We start from the raw sequence: 12,979 nt of genomic DNA on the forward strand, positions 1-12,979 counted from the left end.
TTGGCTGAGGCTTCTGAACTAAAACTGCTTCATGTTTTGAACTAAAACTGCAGCAATGTTTATACTCACATTAGTTGGGTGATACAAACCTTATAGACAATAAATGATAAAATAGAACAACGAAATCTTTGTCTACTTTTTTTTTGTCAAACTTAATTGGCAAGTGTATTGCTCACAACGTTTTAACTCTTTGAATTAATTATAGCCAGTGAATTCACATTCATTATTAGTTCTTACAGAACGTGCTGAGGAAATGTCAATATGCATTTCTCATTATTTTACGATTAAGATGAATGAGAAAGAACAAAAGAAAAGAAAACCGAAATAGAAGAAAATTGCTTCCAACAAGAAGATAGATGAAAAGGAGCAAAGAAGAGATACTTATTGCAAGAAATGGCTTCCATCAATAAAGAAACACTTTGTTTCATCCTTCTTGTCAAACTTCCATGAACTTCATCAAAACAAGAGACATGGATTCACTCCACCTTCAAGAAGATCTGTAGCCACGAAAAAGTTTGCTATATTCACTTTTTGGCTCTGCATAGCTGAAAATGATAATTGAAAATGGCCAATAAGTATATGGTGGCAGTGGATAGTATCATCACCATTGACTTATAAGCTATAACTACCATCCAGCGTCGTGTTTTTTTCTGTCAGCGGCACATTGATCTACAGAATGTTGGCTTTGTGATGGCACATCGGGTTTTTGCTTCAGCAGATTTGATAAACTTTCACAAAACTGATAATCAAAATTAAAATCAGTAACTAAATTAATGAGCTTGCATATTCAGCCAAGAACATTTTTTTTTCTTACTTTGTTGTACATTCTTAGATCTCCAGTAGATTTTGATATTTCTACAACACAATGAGCTGGAGCAACTTCAATCACCTGATAATTTTCACAAATATACGTCAGCAATTTAGCTTTCTTTTGAAAAAAAAAATTAACTACTAATTATTTTAAATTCTAAATTACTCTTTAATTATAAATTAATAATTAATTTAAAATCTAAAATAATTAATAATTAAAAACTAATAAATAAGGTTAAATATCAATTTAAAAACTATTTTATAAGTTTTTTTATTAATAATATAAATTTTTTTATATATCGATAATTTTTTTATAAAATAATATTTAATTTTGTTATTAAAAAAATTAATTATTTTTTTAAAAATTTATTGTTATTTAATAATTTTTTTAGTGTAAATATATCTTGATATTTAACAAACACATGTTAGTTTTATATTTATTTATATATTTTTGTAATAAAATATAGTAATATTTTGGTTTAATATTAAACTATTAAATAATACACAATTTGTAATAAGTATTTATTATAAATAATGCTCTTAATATATATATATATATATATATATACTAAATAAAAGTTAATATTAAAGACAAAATAAATAACTATTGTATTAACTAAATTACATATTATTTTATAGATTTAAAATATTAATAACTAATAGTTTATATTATTAATAAATAATTTCTAAATTAATATAATAATTAAAAAATTATTTAGCTTAGATATTAATATTTTTTTAATGTCTAAATATATCTAATTTAGTTTATATAATAACTAATTATTTTATGTCTTTAAAATTAATTTTTATTTAATTATTTATATATATATATATATATATCAATTTAATTTTTTTATAAATTTAAAACTAATTGGTAAACATCTACAATATTTTGTCTTAAAAAATATACATATTTCAATTTAAAATTCAATTTATTTATTTAGATTTGGGATTATAAAAATTTTATTTTCTTAAAATATAGATTTGGATTTAATTGTAATCCATTTATATAAATTTAGCCTGAATTAATTTCAATCCGTCGGGCACCCTTACTCAAACTGATTGGCTTCTTTTGAAATGACTCACCCAAAAATTGAGATGCATAAATTAATTTAATTTATACAAGTTTAATTTTTTTTATGCTCCTATTCCCATAGAAGCCATAAAATAAATAAATTACCTTGGCTGATAAGTATGATTTGGAACACTTGGTCATGGTCATTATCTGTTTCGGTTGCATTTTGATCTGCCATCAAGAGTGAAAATTCATTTTGTTAGGTAACATTTCCAAGAGAAAAGGAACATATTTACAAGCACTCATTTCAGAATCAAAGTACCGAAGTTCATGCACTCATTTAAGAATCAGAGTATTGTTTATACCTTGAAGTTGCTAATTTTCTCTACTGACAGTCTTACATTTGTTGCAGCAGTTTCTATTTTTTCTATCGTTTCATTGATAGTGTGTTTGGATCCCAGTCTTCTTGTCTGCTCTTTTTCATCCTAAACCAGAAACTCTCAACATTAGCATTTAATGATTAAATAACATTTACAAACAAGTTGAATCCTCTTCCAGTTACCTGTTCTTCAAAAAGACCAGATAGATCAAGGTCCCGAGACATGGCTATTAGTTGAAAAGCATTAATGAAACTTGAGGACTTAGATACCGTTGTCTCTCTGACATTTTCCTGAAGCACAGATTATTACACAATTTGGTGCGTCACTCCAAGTGAGTTTTTCTACAACCATTTCTAACTTGCTAGTTTGCCAACAAATTACCTCAATTGAATTGAAAGCAACATCAACACCCTCCAAGTTAATGTTCTGATCAAATTCAGATGCAAAAACAGGCTTGTAATCTGTTTGAAACCACGGATCTTCAATAATATCTGATATAGTTATCCGCTGAATGAGAGATATAGAGCAAGGGTAAGAAACCATTATCTATTAATTACAATTTTAAGAACAATGTTGTGGTAGTTTCTGAATTTTTACCTTTGCAGCTCGTGGTTCAAGTATTTTGGCTATTAGTTTCCTTTGACTCCGAGTAAACCATGGGGGACATTTATATTCTGACTTCCATATCTTTTCGCACAGGAAAGTAATCAGAAAATGTGAAATGTTTGTAACCGACACAAGGTGTTCTCTTTTTTATTATTTTGACTCTTTACTATACCTTTGCATATAAGTTCATCAAGTTCTGGTCGTTAAATGGTAAATAGCCTGCAAGTAATTCAAAAAGGATCACCCCGCATGACCAAACATCAGCAGCTGCTCCATTATACCCCTTGCTCAGTAGAAGCTGCACATGTAGGAGTTGTACAATCAATATACACGGGCCAATCCGTTTCTTCTGATGTTCCATGGAAAGAAGAAACCTATTTGCTTAAACCTTACCTCAGGTGCTACATAACATGGGGATCCACACCGCGTGGTCAAGACATCATTACACTGATGATAATGTATCAAAAATAGGACTCAGTAATACTTATGATGAAACTAAGGATAAGATTCGAAGGAACAATTAATGCTACCTTTTGTAGTGCACTTAATCCAAAATCAGACACTTTGAGATTTCCCTTGCTGTCAAGAAGCAGGTTTTCTGGCTACAATAGCATGCCAAGATTCATTGACGTTTCAACACTCCATTGCAGAGAAACAAAGCAGGTTGATCTCAACTTACCTTGAGATCTCGATGATACACCCCTTTGTTATGGCAGTAGTCCAGGGCATCAATGAGTTGCTGGAATAGTTTTCTTGCCTCACGTTCATTCAGCTTCTCTCCATAGGACTGCACATCAATTTATCACAGTTTTCAATTGAAGAAAAAATAAAAAAGTATACACAGTATTAATGCTTCAATTTGGAGGAAATGTTGATTCTCACCAACTTGTCTAGTAGTTGTCCTCCTGATACATATTCCATCACGATGTATATCTTCGTTTTTGTGGCAACAACCTGTTTCAAGAAGTTCATTTGAAATAAAGTATTGACAAGGAGATTAATTTTGTATCTTTAAACTTCACTAAAATTCTAACGGCACTAAAATATGCATAATGTATATACCTCGTGAATTCTAACTATATTGGGATGATGCAGAAGTTTCATTGTTCTGATCTCTCTTTTAACCTGAAACATGTCATATATCCTTGATTAAGAAAGTTACATAAACTGTTACTTGCTAAAGAAAAGTACTAGGGTGAGGTTTGCCTGATTCTTAAGATTGTTTTCTAGGATCATATGCTTATCAATGACCTTGACCGCAACCTTCTGACCATTGCTGCCATTGACAGCTAGCTTAACCTTAGAGAAACTACCTTCTCCAATTGTCCTTCCAAGCTGATACTTCCCAATTTTGTTCTCAAACCCCATTGCTCTCCTAGTTTATGACACTGCTTCTTTTTAAGTTGCCTCCCTATGATGTCTATAGCAAATTGTATGCTATATCATTTTGCTTTTACTCTTCAGTCTGAATCCAATTTATTGAGATAAGAATATCTTAAACTCCATTATTTTGGGCCATTAATTGATCCTTGTCGAACCACAAAAAATGGAGAACTATGAGTTTTATTGGACAAGTTAATAACATATATTGTGGTTTCTGAGAGGTGTGTGTAGTTGCATAGAAAGTTAGAAAGGAAGGTAGAAGTGTGCAGGGGTAGGTTGGCTAGTTGTTTAGAGTAACTAACATGATTTGAATGGTAGTTTGATACTGAATCTCTAAAATCGTGAGTGTCCCTCTCTACACAATAAATTTGGTAGTAAGCTAAGAATTAAGAACCATACACTTCGTGACGTCCCAATATTGAATTACTATTCGTTTCGTTTCGTGGTCTACAATCAGTATAACGTCCTCTCAGTGATTGGAAAATCGTCACCAAATTATTAATTTATGAAATGCCGGTTTCTTTCATGTTAGTTACTCATTTAATTATTTTGTTACCAATTAATTACTTCTTTTTAGTTTTTAATTATAAATATACAGAAAATTTTTACTTCGTATTCCTTCTTCTTTTAAAATACTCGTCCCTGTTATTATGATTTTAATAAAGTTTACCCACAGTTTTTTTAGTTTTTAAATCATCATTAGTCTATTTTTGTATTTTAATAAATGCCATTATTTTTCTTTATATTTTAATAAATTGATATTCTCATATTTATTTTATTTAAATATATCAGTGACTAAAAATTAAATAAAAATTAAAATTAAAGTTTTAAACTATAAAAAGCAAAATAAATTATTTATTTAATTATTATATATTGAAAATATGTAAGTTGCATTTTCTAGAAAACATTATTTCAATATAAAATAAATAAATAAATTGCTTCAAAATATACTTTTAAATTTGTTAACCTGTTATTATACTTAGATATGGTTTTAATACAAATATAAATACAAATAAACTAAGAAAGGTGATTTTTAATTCATTAATAGCACATGGAAATTTAATATTTATTTTAAAATTAACATGATGACATATTTTTTTATCTTGTAAAGATTTTCCAGTCTATTTACACGAGGAATTTTTACACAAGATATAAGATCAAATTTTCCAGTACATTACATAAGATATGAATGATATGTTAAGAAGAAATTAATAAATATGATAAAAATATCTCCATCATAAAATCAATCAACTTTTTGATAAAATAAACATAATTAATTTTACATTTTAAAACTATAATTATTTTTAATTATCACAACATTTTATTTAAATTTTAGTGAATATGTTGTTTTAAATAAACTAAGACAAGTGATGTCATTTGATTAAAAAATGTAAAAAAAAAAGTAGAATTTTATTAATTAAAAATGTAAGGAAGAACATAAAACATGTAAATATAGATGGTGTGAATGATATTTATCATTATATATGTAAATAGATTAATTTTAAGTCTAACTTAATCTTTTTTAGATAAACTCTAATACCATATTAAGAATTAGACTCTAAACTTATAAGATGAGGTTTGCATCCATTTATATACTATAAAATTTTCTAATTTCTAATCGATGTGGGATCTTAAACAATATATATATATATATATATAAAAGAATATTTAAGTGAATGAATGAGATTAAGTGAGTATTCCTGAAGAATAAAGTTATATTTGTATAGGTTTTTGGACCTTCAATAAGATTGTTACCAAATATTGGGTTGATTAGTCGGTTGTAATCAAATCAGTTTCAAGAGAATCCAAGTCATTTGGATTTGTAGTTAGTTTTATGTCATTTTACAAGAGGAGTAATATTATATTGTTATTTTATGATATTGGGTAGTACACAAGTTCCTCTGGAGAACCAATTTGTAAGGTGATTTGAGCTTTAAGATGATTAGTTCGGTCATGTTTTTGGTTGAGCTTAAAAGATAGGTTGTCTATTGACAACTTTTAGATTGAACTTCACAATTACTCGGTAGAGCTCAATCAGCCCAGCTTAGTAATTATGATAGTGTAATTATAATTATCATGAAACTGTACAAATCTCTATATGCATTAATGAGAGATATTTATACATGAGTTTCCACATTCTTGAGGTGTTACATCTGATGTTTTATAACTCTTGCTATGTAGTCCTAAGACGACATGACGTTTCATTGTTCTCACTTAGAAATAAAGCATTTTTTTTTAAATGCTCAAAAGTATCCTTCTTGCCCTTACTATTGGACATCTCAAGGATCCCAACTACTGTGTTTGATGAAGTCATGGGTGAAGACCTACTACATTATGTGTCTAGGTAGCTTAGGTTTTATTTTGTTGTTTGATTTATCTTTTACCTTTAGGAATGATGAAGGATCCAAGAACAAAATGTTTTTCAACTGGTTAAACTGTTTTTGAATTAGTTAAAAAGTTTTTCAACTGATTAAAAATGTTTTCATTTGGTTTTAATTTTGTTCAATTTGTTATCTTTTAAATCAATTGATTGAAAATACTAACATGTTTTTAGATTTTTCTGTAATGTGTTTTATATACTAAAAACCAGATTTTGATATGTAAAATAAGAAAAAAAAAATCAATTTAAGTACATTCTATTTGAGAAAAATCAGTTTTTATACAAACTAGTGTTTTTAAGTAAAATCAACCGATTGTTTTCATTTTTAGCTGATTGATTTTACTAATAGTACCCTTTTTTGTTTTAAAACTATTTCTATTTTAAATTTTATAAAAGTGTGAGTTTGCTTTAAAAAAAAAGGTTACGTACAAAACTTACACAAAAATACACTTTTACATTTTGTAAGAATCAATGTGAGTTGTTTTTAAAAGAATGAGTCTTTGATTAATCTTTGAGAGTTCATAGAGCCCAATTTTCATCATCTAGCTAGAGGTCAAAGGTTCTTCAAGTGCTATTATGAATTGGGAGATCCTATTGCATTTCTTCCTTCACAATCAAGGTGCTTTCGTTCCATTTAGTATACTGTTTTGTAATTTTGTGTTTGTAAGAGCCAAGATAGGGTTTCTTGGTGGTAATTACAACTCTGACATGGTGTTGCAGTGTGTGATTTAGTTCTTATAGTGTTCAAGAACTGGTTTTTGATCTTCTTGTAAAAGAATTTTTTTGATCTAGTGAATTCCACCTTGGTGTGAGGTGGGACTAGATGTAGCTCTGTTGTGAGTGAACCAGTATAAAATCTTGGTGTTGTGTATGCTTTCTTTATCACTACATTTTAATTTTCCAACATAATCGATTGTTTATGAAAATCAATCAGTTGTTACTCCAGATTGTCTGTTTGTCTAAAATAATCAAAGTTGTACATTAAGCAATATTGTGTGGTACATTATGAATTGATTATGTTTGTATCCATTCATATTGATTACAATTTATACAAGTTAATTTGAATCAAAGAGTTTCTTTAAAAGATTATTTGATTCCTTGGTATTCTTCCTTTTTCTTGAAGAGTTGTAATATTTATGTTTTGTTTCTGTTAACCAAAAAAATAATGTTGGTTTCAAATATTATATGCTGAAATTAATTCAAAAATTTATTTCTTAAAAACATATTTAAATCTTTTCAAACTGTGATTCTGATTTACAGGATTGTGATTTAAGATTTGTGTGTTAAGAAATTTAATCAATTGTTTTTGATAAAAATAGATTCAATTTTTTTTAATCAGTGTACTTCTCTAAAAATTAATCTGTTGTTTTGAAAAAAACAATTGTTAAAAATTACATATGAATTGGTTTAAACTAGTTATTGTAAAAATCTAAAAGATTTCAATTCCCCCTTCCCTCTTGAACTTAGTACCCATCAATTCAACACTTACTCTTATACTTTTCTCTTGACTTTTTTTTTGTGTTTCCCGATCAAGCATTTCATAGCATTTTCACCTTTTCTTTTTGCTTTTATTCACTCATTTCTCTTTAGGTACATCTTTCTAATGGCTTCTTCTTCTTCTTTCTCTAGTTCCTTCGACGGGAATAACCCTCTAGTGAGCAAAGAGGTTGTTCATGTTGGAGATCTCACATAGACTAGAAATTAGGACATTTCGTAGTTTATAAGTGGGTGCAAACCGGCTTATAGCCTCGGCGTGTGTTGGAGATCCCACATTGACTAGAGATTAGGACATTTCATAGTTTATAAGTTGGTGCAAACCTCACCTCATAAGCCAGTTTTATGAGGTTGAGTTAGGCTTAAAGTCCACTTCATAATATGGTAAAAGAGTCATTTTGAGTCTATCCTAGCAATTGTTTGGCTTATCAGGCCACCCGCTATCGGGTCGTTATCGGACCACCCATAATATATAGTCTCACACACGAGTTGGTAGCCCCAGCGTGAGGGAGTGTGTTGGAGATCCCACATCGACAAGAGATTAGGACATTTCATAGTATATAAGTGGGTGCAAACCTCACCTTATAAGTCAGTTTTATGAGGTTGAGTTAGGCTTAAAGTCCACTTCTTAATAAGGTATAAGAGTCATTTCGAGCTTATCCTAACAATTGTTTGGCTTATCAGGTCACCCGCTATCAGGCCGTTATCGGACCACCCATAATATATAATCTCACACACGAGTTGGTAGCCCTAGCATGAGGGGGTGTGTTGGAGATCCCACATCGACTAGAGATTAGGACATTTCATAGTATATAAGGTGCAAACCTCATCTTATAAGTCGATTTTATGAGATTGAGTTAGATTTAAAGTCCATTTCTTAACATGGTATCAAATCTCTTGGTTGCTACATTTGGCTATGTGTGAATTTGTTGAAAACCTTTTTAATAAGGTTGAGTTAGGCTTAAAGTTCACTTCTTAATAGTTCCCATCGAAGATTACCCCTCAACAAGTCGTATTGACTCATTTTTCTTGTTGAAATTATTCCTAGGAGGAAATTTCCCCTCCATTAAGACTTTCATTTTAGTTGTTTTCCTCAAGCCAGAGATAAGCAAGGCCATCGTTGCTCCATGAGTAAAACGAAAAGCCCTTTCCCAGGATATACTGGAGGCATTAGTGCCAAACTTGACCAATAGAAAGAGGAAAGATAAGTTTCCTCCAATCACTGGCCTTGAGTACTTTTAGATACGCAGTGAGGTCCCCTCCTATCCCCAAGTTTACTTCGACGGAATTGGTCGAGGAGTTTGTATCCTCATTTAGTGTTATATTGGCATAATGAAGACTAAGATAATTAAGTTGAGCTAAACAAATTTTTTATTTGGATAAGTAATTCATTCCCTATAAAAATTTAATTTATTCTTCTCTTTGGATGTTTTTTAAAGAGGAGATTTTGATGAAAAATATGTATTTAGAACTTACCATGAACTTATTTAGATTTCTCAAAGTATATAAAGGAAGAATTGTTAATAGGTATGCTACCTCTAGACAAGGGTAGTTAGTTGATTATCACATCTACTTCATATGATATTAGTTAGATGACTATTTTTTAGGAGTTACATGGGTAAATGGTATAAGTATGAAATTTTTTTTATTATTGTGATAAAAATATATGTGTAGACTTGGGATTTTGTCATAATAACAAGATGATATTTTTATAGTAGGTGATGAAATTGATAAGCTGGGATTAATTAAAGGTAGATTGTGTTGAAAATAACATGTTATTTCTTGATGAAATATGTTTGTGGACTAATATGACTAATATTGTTTAAGTGATATCCAAGTAATAACTGATGATTACATGCATCACTCATTATCACTCAAGCATAGGTATTGGACGTTCAAGCAATAATTTGTATAACTCAAATGATGATTTGATGCTTGAGTGAGAAAGAGGTTGAGGAACTCTCTATCTTCTAGAATAGATAATGCTCAAGCAACAACATAGTTACTCAAGTGTTGAGGACTGACAGTGATGCATGGGGTTCTAAAATGTGAGACCATGCAATTAAGTGTCAAAGCTCAAATGACAATGTCATCATTTAAGCATAGAGGAAATAATGACTTTAAATCTTCTAGGACTTGTTATGAATGATACAATGAGTTCATCACTTAAGCGTTGGGATGACGCATAAGCATTGAACGAATGTTTGAGTGATAGAGAGACAATATTGATTATGCTCTTGAGAGTTGTATCAAGTAATGTGAAGTTGGTCAAGTGAGGGAGTCTTCGTCAATTTCGAGAAGCAATGGTGCTCAAGTGACACATAGTTGTGATGGGAATCACGCAACAAAAAATATTTTCTTCTAGCGAAAGCACACCTACATATAAAAGCAATTAAAAGGAGTACACAATAAAAATTTATCATGGTTCAGTACCTCAAGTCGTACATCCATAAATAATCAACATGTAATTTTTACTAGTAGAAAATTGTCAACTCTCTCATACAACTTTTACAGGAATAAAACTACAAACTCTTTTATGGCACACTACTACCAAAGTTCCTTATACACCCAAAAGACTTATTCAGTTATAGTAAAAACACTAAAATCAACTATTAATTTTGTATAATAGTTCTTACTTTTCTCTTCTTCATATTACTCAATGTGGGACTTTGGTAAATACCCACTTGAGAATAACATACCTTCTATTGGAGATCCCATATCGACTAGATATAAGGCCAATATTTACAATATATAAGTGGGAGCAAGCCTCACCTTACAAGCCAGATTTGTAAGATTTAGTTAGACTTAAACTCACTTTTTAATATGGTATCAGAGCATATCCTAGAGAGTTCACCTTACAAATTGGTTTTGTGAGAATGAGTTAAGTTTAAACTTACTTCTTAATATGATACCATATTTTATCATAGCGAGGTTTGGCTATTGTGTCACCTACTATCGGGTCACTATCGGACCACCCACAAATATCTAATCTCACGCATAAGATGTTTATGCCTCAACGTGAGAGGGGTGTTGGAGATCTAACATTGACTAGAGATAAGTGAGGCAGTCCTTACCGTAGTAATTGTTTTTGTGAGGATGAGTTAGACTTAAATTCACTTTTTAATACCCTTCATTCACCAAAAGTATCACATACTAAGAGAAAGTAACTCCAAAACAAAGCTTTAATATAGTCAAATTTCACATCAACACTTCCATACTCATCTTGAAGAAATCTATCGATGGCATCAACATCATGTTCCACAGATACTCCGACACCATCCAATCTTCTTCCTCATGCTTCAACGCAAATGTCTGACACCCCGCTAAAAGATTTGCTTGCACCGCTCTTGCCATCGGTGACCTGTATGGATTCATCAACAACGACAATCCTTCCCAACCGTAAGTTATCATTGCCTTGCACCTTAAACCCATCTTTAATAACTTCATTCCATTGTCATCGAAAAACCATTGACGTTCAAGGTGGAATCCATCACCAACATTGCAACATCAGCCAAGCAAGACCCCACTACACATCCATCATCACTCCTCAAATAAAGGAACATATGGCTTTAACAAAGTCATTACATAAGTAAAAATCCTCAACACTAGCATCTCTCTAAATACACAACAAAGAACATTAACTTTGCTTTGCTCCTCTTCCTTCCTTTATTAAAACCTAGACTTTGATACCAGTGATGAGAATCATACAATAAGAAATAATTTCTTCTAGCGAAAGCACACCCACAAATAAGAGCATAAATAAAAATACACCATAAAAGTTAAGATAATTTGGAACCTCAAATTCTACATCTATGCAAGGATCAAATTGCAACCCTTTCATGTAAATTTTACAAGGATAAAATTGTAAATGCTTATCATGACAGATAACTACCCAAGTTTCCTATACACCCAAGAGACTTATTGGGTTGTGGTGACAACATTGAAATCAACTCTTCATTTTTATAGTAGTTTTCTACTTTTCCCTTCTTTATATTAATTAATGTAAGACTTTGGTGAATACCAACTTGAGAATAACAAGTTGATGGTGATGATGAACATATATTATTATGTATTTAGTTAATATGTAGGGATGTATGTATGATTTTTTTTTTATTAATGAGGATGAATATGAGATGTATTATGCGATATATTGTATATAATATTTGTATGATATGTTGTCCTTCTTGGGTGTGTTTCCTTTTATGGATGTGTGGTAAAGATATCTAGAATGGTGAGGTGCCCCCACGAGTCATAGTATTAAACATGAAACTCATTAAGAAAATGAGATATCATATGTTTCACTAATGATGTAATTACATATACATCATTCAATTCAACAAATTCAATTCTGGTGTGTTTTTTTTTTTTCTGCAGATGGTCGAACCCACCAAAAACCTCTGGTAAGAAACCTCAAAACAAACCAGATTCATCTAATGGGAACCAAGGATTGAAACACCACCACTACATTGTTGTACGAAAATGATATATTGTTTGGGATATTCAAACTGTATCAATCCAATCCAAGTTTTGCATAGAGAAAGACAACTTACATCTACAAAATCGTCCCCATCTGCATCATCCTCCCGGTAGATAAATTATTCCACTCATTGATTTTTGTTCTTTGTGCAGAGTCCTAGGTGCGTGCAAATTCAATTTCGGTGTCTCTTCTTTCAAAACAAAGGTATATTTCTCAAGCACACGAGGAAGAACTGAAACCCTAATGGTGAGTCAAAAATCAAAGTGAGTGAAGACGAGAGAGGAAGAAATCAAAAAGTTCAAAGTTGTGATACACCACTATTGTTGACCCTCCTAACGTCTAAATGCAAGTTCACACACGCACATCATCTTCCTTGACTGCCACTACCGTCGGGCCTTCCGCTTCCTCTATGCCTCCAAAATCCTAATTTTGAG

At 30.7% G+C, this 12,979-nt stretch overlaps 1 protein-coding gene across 2 annotated transcripts; it reads right to left on the reverse strand.

The window, feature by feature from the left end:
* Window positions 1-171: 171 nt before the first annotated feature.
* Window positions 172-4,489, reverse strand: CIPK21 (CBL-interacting protein kinase 21). 2 transcript variants are annotated; one of them, XM_068607976.2, is made up of 15 exons: window positions 4,018-4,489; window positions 3,874-3,936; window positions 3,694-3,765; window positions 3,491-3,598; window positions 3,342-3,413; window positions 3,205-3,258; window positions 2,984-3,109; window positions 2,803-2,892; window positions 2,587-2,712; window positions 2,388-2,495; window positions 2,191-2,310; window positions 1,991-2,056; window positions 815-889; window positions 630-739; window positions 172-545 (listed from the first exon to the last, which is right to left on the reverse strand). In XM_068607976.2, exons 1-15 carry the CDS (start codon window positions 4,177-4,179, stop codon window positions 488-490), a joined length of 1,410 nt encoding a protein of 469 aa, XP_068464077.1. In that variant the 5' UTR covers window positions 4,180-4,489; the 3' UTR covers window positions 172-487. The 2 variants fall into 2 exon arrangements, with proteins under 2 accessions (XP_068464077.1, XP_068464079.1); XM_068607978.2 differs by having other exon boundaries at window positions 172-497; window positions 606-739.
* Between the last annotated feature and the right edge of the window lie 8,490 nt (window positions 4,490-12,979).

The sequence above is a fragment of the Phaseolus vulgaris genome, chromosome 3 (genome assembly GCF_051622355.1).
Source record: "Phaseolus vulgaris cultivar YP4 chromosome 3, ASM5162235v1, whole genome shotgun sequence".
Classification (NCBI taxonomy): domain Eukaryota; kingdom Viridiplantae; phylum Streptophyta; class Magnoliopsida; order Fabales; family Fabaceae; genus Phaseolus; species Phaseolus vulgaris.